At 41.5% G+C, this 9,768-nt stretch overlaps 1 protein-coding gene across 3 annotated transcripts in view; it reads left to right on the forward strand.

The window, feature by feature from the left end:
* The window catches only part of KIAA1210 (KIAA1210 ortholog), a 50,317-nt gene extending 41,547 nt beyond the window's left edge, over positions 1 to 8,770 (forward strand). For 2 of the 3 annotated variants that reach the window (XM_077186040.1, XM_077186039.1), the window contains exons 9-12: positions 635 to 2,212; positions 2,975 to 3,135; positions 3,602 to 3,704; positions 6,515 to 8,770. In XM_077186040.1, the coding sequence (XP_077042155.1) occupies positions 635 to 2,212; positions 2,975 to 3,135; positions 3,602 to 3,704; positions 6,515 to 6,687 (2,015 nt within the window). In that variant the 3' untranslated portion in view covers positions 6,688 to 8,770. The remainder of the gene's footprint in view (positions 1 to 634; positions 2,213 to 2,974; positions 3,136 to 3,601; positions 3,705 to 6,514) is intronic. The other variant, XM_054641718.2, reaches the window with a different exon arrangement.
* Positions 8,771 to 9,768: the final 998 nt, after the last annotated feature.

A 9,768-nucleotide genomic window follows, 5' to 3' on the forward strand; every position in this document is an offset into this window, starting at 1 on the left:
GTTGTGATGGAAAAAATCAAGTACACTCAACAAAGTGATGCTGAAGTGGTGAACTTTGAGGGCAGCACTAAAAAAACCCCACGAGCTGAAAGCATCATGTTCAGAAGCACATGTCCTACACAGCTGGCTGGACCTCAGTGTGTGAAACTGAGTTCCTTGACACTCAGAAAAACCTTAACCATAGCATTTTATGTTATGTGTGCCAGGTGACTTTGATTGCCTTCTGTTTACTGGATCTTCCTTTGCCACTCGCCCAGAGAGAATTTTCCCAGTCATTGTAGATGGCTTTTCTAGGCACACACATGCAGAAATGTCTAGAGAAATCTGGTTAGTAGTCTTACAGCTAAGGGTATACACAGGAAACAACTAAACAGCAACTAATGTGTGCACCTGAAACAGACAGCAACTTTCAGTCGCTCCCTGGATTAGGTATGTTCAAACTAAAATTTATTTTTTTTCTCTTGTCTCACTTGGACAGCCCATTTCTAAATAGGCTCTGAACAAGCTTTTTTATCAGTCAGCAGTGCCCAGACCTGGGGCATTCCTGTTAAAGGACTGCACTATCTGGAATGCATACAGATGGTGTCTGAATTGTAACCATTAAGTGCACACTCTTTTCCTCTGTTTAATGCAGGATTACCAGCCCAGGTGGGACCCTGTGCAAAGGGAGGTGGTTTTAAGGAGACACCAGGTGTAAAAACTCCCTCTGATGCTGCCCCTGACTCCTGTGATTCTGTGGTAGAAGACCCCTGTGCTTTGCTGCAGGAGGATGGGAGCCTTCCTGGTGTGGGTCATCCCTACAAAGGAGCCACACTCCCCCTGAGGCCTGAGCCTTCTCCAGTGAACCTGCAAGGACACCACAGTGCAGGAGTGATGTACTCTGCAGATGAGACTGCTAATGAATCAAAAATACATCCCCAAAGTACCAGTGCTGAAGTACCTGCACTTCCAGAGCTGCAGCAACTTGAAGGAGAAGCTGCTGTGTCTCCAGACATACCCACAGCTGACTTGTTCAGCAGTGGTGTGGAAACATCTGGCATGGGTACATTGCCAGATGTTGCACCAAGTTCCTCAGTACATTCTGTGGATCTAAACAGTAAAGCCCAGGAAAAGGGGGATCCACTGTTTAGTGGCAAAGAAGAATTCTTTGGTACTGCTGGGAATCATTCCAGCCATGCTGTCTCACATACTCCACAAGCTGCAGTAGCTGATGCAGAGTCTTGTTCTGACATCAAGACAGTGGCTGATTTGAGGTCTGAAAAGAGTTCAGTAGCAAAAAATGACAAAGAAACTTGTGAAATTATGGAATTTCAGTTATCCAAGGACAGTGTAGAAAAAAAAGTAGCCACTGCTGCATCTGTCTCAGAAGCAGTTTGTGTGGTACCTTGCAGCAAATTGGAAGCATGTTTCAAAGCAGAAATAGTTCCTGTTTCAAAGGGCAACCAAGGCAGTCAACAGGCCAACACATCTTGCATTTCTGAAAAACTTTCCATTGGCTGTCTTGCCTCTTCAAGTTTGGCTGGCTTGAAGAGTAATATATCTTCTGATGCTGAGAGTAAGGATTACCAGGTAAGCACTGCAGCTTCTCACAGAAAAACAGCAGAAGGCAGCCAATCATCAGATGAAAATGTAAAAAGTCCACTGAAGACTGCTTCTGCTAAACCAGTCAGATTTACCATTGCACCAGCATGGCAAAGATCTCTCTCAGGGGGTTCAAGTTCAAAGGAAGATTCCTATTCCAGAAGTTCTCCAACATCCCCCATAAGACCAGAGTTCTTTGAAGGAATGACAAAAGAGCCCACACGTTTTGATGCAGTTCTGCAGGCATCAGCAAAAACCAACTCAGAGAGACTTGATCGAGAGTGTAAGGACAGAGATCTGCACTTGAATTCTTTTATGGAGTGGGCTGACCATGAAACACAAAACTTTGAGAGCCCATTTGGAGTCAGACTAAGAAGAACATCATCTTTACTAAAATACCAGAACGAAAGCCGTGTAGAGCCTCCAAAGCTGATCCCCCCAGCTGCTCCAGCTGCTTCTTCTGCTGCAGTCAAGGAGGGTCAGAAATTGATGGGCTCTGGGAAGCCTCCTCCAAGCCTTCCTGTCAACACAAAATCAGTTGTTAAAAAAACAGATCTCCTAGAAGACAAAAATCCTGCCAAGGCCAGATCAGAAGAAGTGGCAAAGAAGCAAAATGGTTATAAACCTTCAGGTATTTATGCTGTGTTTGTATCCAAACATTGTAGAAAACAGTGGAAATGTAAAGAGCCTTGTCAGAGCGCACAAAAAAAAATTTAAAATCCTCTTGGCTAAGAACCAAATTCAGCCTTGAGTTCATCACCACTGTAATTTAATTGGCTTGATGATTTGGCCAGTCAAGAGAATTCTTGGCTTATCTTAATGAAGGGTGTGTTCCAGCAAGAAGAACAACAGAATAATAGCTTAAATGCCTCTGAAACATTCCTGGTATGACGTATTTGTGCATATAGTTGGAGTTTCAACACAGATTTTTAAAGCTTGCTGCATTTTTTTAGTTAAAAATTCAGACTGCAGCTGCTCAAACCTTAACTAGGAGTTGCATTAGGTGAGATTAATTTTTTTAGCAATTATTTAATTTAAAATATTTAAAAAGTGACAAGGAAGCCTGTATTTTACTGCCTACATGAAAAAATCATTACTGTAGTACTCATTTAATCTGCAATGGAAGGATGTTGTTTCAAAGGCAAAATCCAGTTCACAGTGATCTCAGGAGGACATCTGCCATAGACTTAGACAGAAGCACAGTTAAGTCAAACACTGGAGAATAAACAGAAAAAACAGGTATTGCCAAGGACAAAATCATCAGGGAAGGTAATTCTATCTCCACCATGTTAAAAGGGTGTTACAGATGCTGAAGGATTTAAAATGTGAAGCACTAACTTTAGACTGACTTGACCTAAATCCCTTCTTTACTTCAAAAATGCTTCTTTTGTAGAAAAAGTCTCTCTATATTTGGAAACTGCTTCCTCTGAACCAGCCTGGGTCTCCGTGGCAAAGCTGAAACAAAAGGGTTTCCAGGAGCACCCTCTTGCCAAAGAACGTAAAGATGAAGGCAAATCTTTGACCAAAGTGGATCAAGGGGAGGTAGAGTACCAAGTAATGTTGCATGGGTGTGAATGCTGCCCCAGGTCACCTGGGTACCTCTGCAAACTGTCCAGTATTGTCTTCATGGGAGGTGTGTGTGAGCACTGCCCAAAGAGAGCTTTGCAGGCCTGGCCTCTAAAACCCTGAGACAGACAAGTGACGCAAGGGAGGAAATGCCTGGGACTGCACTGTCACACAGATTCATTTCACAGCTGGATTTTCATACATGTTCCTTTGCACTGCTCAAACCTGAACATTTCAGAGCTTTCTTATTGCCCAGAGCACGTTTATGTAGCTGCTTTGAGGTGCATTATCTTCCTCACTGCTTTCTCCTTCCCCCCTCCAGGATCCTCCCAGCCATCCTTGCCTGGCTTTTGCTGCATTTCCACAGGCAGGTTTGAGAGCTGCCAGGGTGAGCTTTATGAGTGCCCATGGCTGGCAGTCATTTGCATTCTTTTCTTCTCTCCTCACTCTGCAGCCAGGGATCTGTGCTGGTGAGAACACTCTGAAGAAGAAGAAGAAGCCTTCCAGCTCTCAGGGCAAGAAAACACAAACAAAGACTGGTGTGTCTGCAGCAGCAGGTATTCTTTTTCTTTATGTAGTGGCTACGCTTTGCACCAGCAACTTGTGTGGGTGGCAGGGATGGGGGAAGACAGACACCATTTTTATAATCAGCACACTTTATATAAGGCCTATTCAGACCATGGTTTTTGTATAAGTCAACATAATGGCTTGTTTGCTCAGCAGAGAGCAAGTGAGGAACTCTTATCTGCACTGCCAGTTCATGAAATGGCACATAAACAGTCTGGTGATTTATTATTGGCCAAGATCGGTACTAAAGAATAGAAGTGGAAGTTGGAGAGTGTCCAGAAGAGAGCAGCAAAAAAGGTCAGGTCTTCTGGATCTCCAGTTAGCCAGGAAATGCTGATAGGAGTGGAGTTGTTTAGTCTAGAAAAGACAACTAAATTTTCTGCAGAGGACAAGACTGTTTTTTATGGACAGCATGAACTTAAAATGCACCAGGGAATGTTTAGCTTAGATGTTAGGAAATACTTTCTAACAATAAGAGCAGTGAGGTGCAGAAGAGCGTGGCTTGCATATGGAGAGTGTGCAGTTTCCATGGCCAGATGTGCTGGATAGATAAACATGTATCAAGAATAATTTGATAAATGTGTATCAAGGATAATTTATGTAGAGTCAGTTTCACCCTCAGGTGAACACAGAGGCTGCAGGGCCCCTCTCCTGAGCACTTAGCTCTGTTTCTCTATATTAAAGATGCAGGGGAAGAGTGTGACTCACTTGGTGACTCACATTAGCTCTTCCAAGGCTTCTGCTGGGCTGCAGCTTCTCCCTCCCTGCTTACCCAGGGTGGTGCCAAGCCTCAGCAGCACACTCCAGCCAGACACAGAGAAGCCAGTCCTTCAGCTCTAAAAGCATATTGTGCTAGCTGAGAGCTATTGATTGCAGATACTGCCTAAGTAGGTAAGAAATGCACCCCTGTTCCAGACCTGTGGCTTTTCCATTGCAGATTTCTGCAGCTGACACAGTGAGGGATGCTGTCTGGAAAGACCCCATGCACCTGGCCCCTTTCTTTCCCTGTGTAAGCCAGCAGCACCCAGAGTTGCTGTGCTAGAGATATTTGGCAGTACCTCTGTGCTGTACTACCTCTACCTGTGGTAGTTATTGCTAGAGCTGTTAACCATTTCTGAATCTGTAGGCTCTACAAAATTAGCTTTCTCCCTTTATCACAGTGGGTGACTGGCCCAGGGTGTTTGCACCAACACAGAAGCTCTGATGTTGGTTGCAGCTAATTTTGTGAGTGTGTTTGTGTGATTAAAATACCACACATTCTAAAAAGAATTCTTGTCTTATGGTTTTAGGTGCAAAGTGAGAGATGGAACATAAACAGGCTGATTTTTGCTCAGATGAGGTCTTCCTTTGAAAGGCTGACTGGATTTCTGTATATTGCATCATCCTAACCTTGGAAGCCTAGCAGCCTTTGGTCAAAATTCAGAACTCCACAAATTTCTCTGCTACTTGGTTACTAGAACTTGCAGTCTTTGTGGTGCTTACAGCAGAATTACAAATTCTCTGATTTGTTTCCCATTAGCCCAACCACTTTCTTTGAAAGTGCTGGTGGTGGAAAGGATGTAGAGTTAATATCCAGAGGAGTTATTTATTTGGATTATTGTGTTTATTACAAAGAAGGTTGTCTCCCAAAATGGGGAAATTATTTTCAAAATCAAAATTCCAGTAACACTTGAATTCCTACCTCATCTTAGATATTTCTGAAAGTGTCTTGTGTATGTAGAGCTGCAGCCTGTTTCATGGACCTCCAGTATTAAATATAATTTTCCTCCTGCAAGAATTTTCAACCAGCAGAACTTTTAAAAGACCAGAGACCTCCTGAGTGAAAAGGGGAACTACTTTAGCTCTGCTCATGGAGTGTGACTAATGGAGCTGATGGATATTTTCCATTGATTTCAGTGCAAGCAAGATCAAGCTTCTTTTACTTAACATGGCTTAGACATTGATTTTGAAAAATTTCAAACAAGGTGAATGGACCAGGACTTTTCTAGATAGGAACTCAAAGCCATCAAAGGAGCATTACTTGTGTTCCTTCATCCTTTATGAATATGACAGGCATCTGTTAGGCTGCATCAAGAGGGACCCCTAGTATCATCAAAATCTACCACCATAGCATACAAGTGGAAGTATATAAAGCAGTGGTTTGATTCCTACCTGGTATTTAATAATATTGCTGAAGCAATATTTGTGTTGGCAGTGAAGACTAAAAGAAATCTTTAAGAAGTCTTCTCAGTATTGGAAAACATAAACTTTTAACTCCACAGCAAGCTTGGGGTAATTCTTATCTTGCAGCTATTTTGTTTCTGTTTTCCTGCATACTCAGAAGTCTTATTCCTAGGTTTTCCTGCTCTCACAGAGCATAATTAGCCTGTGGAACTCCTTGCTGTGCACTTTATTAGAAATCAAGGGTTTGAAAAATTAGGAGATAATTTAACCAAGAATCTGAGTTAGACAAATAGCTGGGGCTATAGTCTTCACATGCTTGAAGAATTTTGAAAAATGTCCTTCATTTGTCTGGGTTTAGACACTTGCTGTTTGGACTGAGGAGATGATTTTTTTGTGGGCACATTACTCACTGTTTAGTATCAATTTTCCTGTTGCAAGAGCTGGCCCTCACCATTGCTGTAGCTGGACCAGAGAATGCCAGCATTAGCCAATTAATAATTCATTTGCCTTATTGGTGAGTCACAAGCATTTTGGGCTGTAAAACAGTTTCTTTTGAGAGAAGAAAATATTATTGGCAGAAATTGACTTTTTAACTCTCTAGACTTCTGATGAGTGATGTGTATCTTCTCATGGGCAGGTAAAGTTGGACCAATGTCTCAGGAAGCATCTGTGGTTCCTGCTGTTGAAAAGGAAGCAAGGCACTCCCCTAACCTGCCAATGACACCCTGCAGTCCTGCTGAGCCTCCCTGGCTGTCCCTGGCCAAGAAGAAAGCCAAAGCATGGAGTGAAATGCCCCAGATTGTACAATAGCAAATGACAGGACCATCCTTCTTTGCATTGCCAATAGCTGTGGTAACTCCACTTAATCCCTTCTTTACTGTGACCATTTTTTTTTCTTTTGAGAAATAAGAGCCTTAAAACTTTTGATCAGAATTTTGTATATAAAGACATAATGAAGAAATGCCATTGTGGGCTTAATCTGATGTATTAGGAAGCAGAGCATTTCCTACTACCAGACACTAGGAAAATTTGATTCATTTCTATATGCTTCCACATCTGATGGTGATGTTCTGAAAAGACATGCTTCAGGCTTTTGGAACATTTCTCTAGCACAATATGTTTTTAAAGTTTCTTTTAAAGAAACTTGTTCTTTTAAAAAGACTGTACAGTGTTTTGTAGGCTTTGGCTTTGAGCTAAGAAATTAAGGTATGCTTTAAAATATTCCCAGTGCTGGGCACTGACGCACTGTGAGTCATGGACACTGATGTCATCACACTTCCTTCTCTGGGGCTCTATGCTGGGCAGCCTGACTCTGCTCCAGATTGTTAATGATCTCTTTTGTGATAGCTGTGAGATCTAAACACATCTGAGCTGGAGTGGTTCTGGCTTTTGTGTGATTTGAAGTCTCAGTGCTGTTGGTCTTGTGCTTGCTCACAGATACCCCCTGGAATGGCCCAGAGCTGCACACTCCATTCTCTGCCATGCACTGGAAAACCACCACACTGTAGCATGTGTCTGCTTTTAGTTGTACCTTTAGAAATCTGGGGAAATTAAACATTCTACTAAAAAAATCCTTCCTTTCTTTAATTGTGGCAAATAGTGATTTTTTTGGTGAGATTCTTCAGCCAATTGTCTCTCTTAAAGAGTGTGTTAGGGGGAGAACTTGCTCCTTAGAAAGTGGCATCTTCTTTTCAAGAAATGCCACCCTCCATGTTCATAAGGATGTCTATTTAGTCAATTGTATGTGATGTTAGTCATAAAAGGGGCATCTGCTTTCCTTCTTGTCTCATCAGCCTTTAACCATTAACTCAACATCAGTCTGAGAATGTGCAGCTGGAGCAGGGTTATTCTCTCAGGGCCTGGCCTTGCAGTCACTCAAACTCACAAAAGTTTTGCTATTGACTTTGAAGGATGCAGACATTTGAAAAATAAACTTTGTGAAATGATGTTGGTGGCTTAAGAGACAGTGGCACTTACTGGTGCTTCCAGTTCTTGCAGAATTGCACGTTTATGTAGTTTTTGTTTACAGTCAGTGCAAACTTTGAAAGCTATTGACTGTTTTTAGCTGGAAAGTTGGTCAGAATTTTAAAAGGAAAATATTATCTATTGATAGGATTAACTGCAAACCAAAGAAAATTGGTTTCAGATCAGCTCAAGCAAGACTTTAATCTTCCAGTTTTGGCCTGAATTTAATATGTAGTTTTTGCAATTTGAAAACAGTATTAACTAGGAGCTAGACTGTGATTTTTTTTAAATAAAGGTGAAAACTTACTTGCCCAGGAAGGCTCAGAATCCATAGATACTATTTATTCTGGACTAACACCAGAAAGAATAGGAGTTTCACTTGATAAGGAAACAAGGAGTGGCTTGGTAATTAATGCCTATTTTGTAACTTCTTTCTCTCTGCTTTAGGAAGCATTTTTTCCTTACAAAGAACTGAAACTTTTGTATTGCTCTGGAAATTTTGAGTGTAATGTAAAAGAATTTACTCAGCTTTGATTCCTGGAGTTCTGTACAGTTGTCATCCCACCACCAACTTACTGACCCTGTGTAAAACACAGGCCTTTTTATATTTAGGGAACTCTCTTCTCATTCTGTTAATGTGGATTGTGATTCTTCACCCAAAGCACTGCAATGGATTCTATAATCTCTCTTTCCCTGTGTTTCCTTTTGATCTTAATATTGTTCCTGTCTTTTATGTTTGGTATGTATATATGTTTTTGTAATCCTTGAAGGAACCCCTTTTTTATTCCATCTCCCTATTTGGTTTACTATTAAATGCTGTTGCCAGTGATGATGATATCATTTCTGGGAAGAGGGATGGATGGCCCTCGTTCATTCAGGAAGAAATAAAAAGAAGTCTTTGGTCAATATTGACTCTGTACATGATAAACTGCATAGATTTTGTTTTGGGGTCATTTTGTGTGACTTAAGACTGATCAACCCACCTGGTCAGACTAAAGAACTTTTCTAAATCTAAGTTTAAACATCATGAGAGTGCTGATGGCTCTCCTGTTGCTCTGGAGTTATTGCTCCTTCAGTGCAGGGTTGGTTTGAGGGCAGGCACTTATGGTCATAGGAAGCCTTGAAAATACTTGTTTGTGTGTGTTCAAAAAAGCTGCTCTAGGAGATTTTTGGAGTGCTTTAACAAAGAAGGAAAACACTAGAGAATCATGTGATGTATATTTGAAATTCACTTGCATTCTGCATTTCTGCATTTAATGTTTTCAAGTCTCTGCAGCTAAGAGAACAAAAAGCATGTAGGGAAAGCATCAAAACTGAGTCTCATGTAATCACAGGAGGTTAGAAAATGGGAATATTAGATAAATGTTGAAAGATCAATGATTTATTGTTGCATTTGCAGAAGTTGGTGACTATTAGCATGGGTTTGATTTCTTGTTCTAGTGTAGTTTTTAGGTGTTCAGTGAGTAAAAATAACTAATATAGTAAGTTCATTTTGGGTGATTTTTTCTAGACACGATCACTGTCTTTGAAAATAAGCTGTGTTGAAGTGCAGAGTTGCAGAATGTCACTGTGAGGTTTTGTGGCTGGGAATCTGCAGTGCAGGAGCAGGAAGCTGTCTCTGAATTCCCTGTGCCTGCGACTTGGCTCTGTGTGACAGCAGAGGGTGCTGGTGCCATCCCTGAGCAGCGCAGGGCGATTTCAGTGGATGCTTGCACTCTTACCATGAGGGGAAAGCACTAAACACCAGCTTTCTCATGTAGAAGTTTGGATAGGGAGGGCCCCCAAATGTATTTTGTTAAGTCTTCTTAAGGGCTCTTGTCTAAAATAAAAGATGTCATTTGTTTTGAAGTATTACAGTAGAAACTCTCTGTTCAGAAAAGCTGCAGCTCCTGAGTGTGTGCCACCTGCTCTCTCTCCTAAGTGCTT

The sequence above is a fragment of the Agelaius phoeniceus genome, chromosome 14 (assembly GCF_051311805.1).
Source record: "Agelaius phoeniceus isolate bAgePho1 chromosome 14, bAgePho1.hap1, whole genome shotgun sequence".
NCBI lineage: Eukaryota > Metazoa > Chordata > Aves > Passeriformes > Icteridae > Agelaius > Agelaius phoeniceus.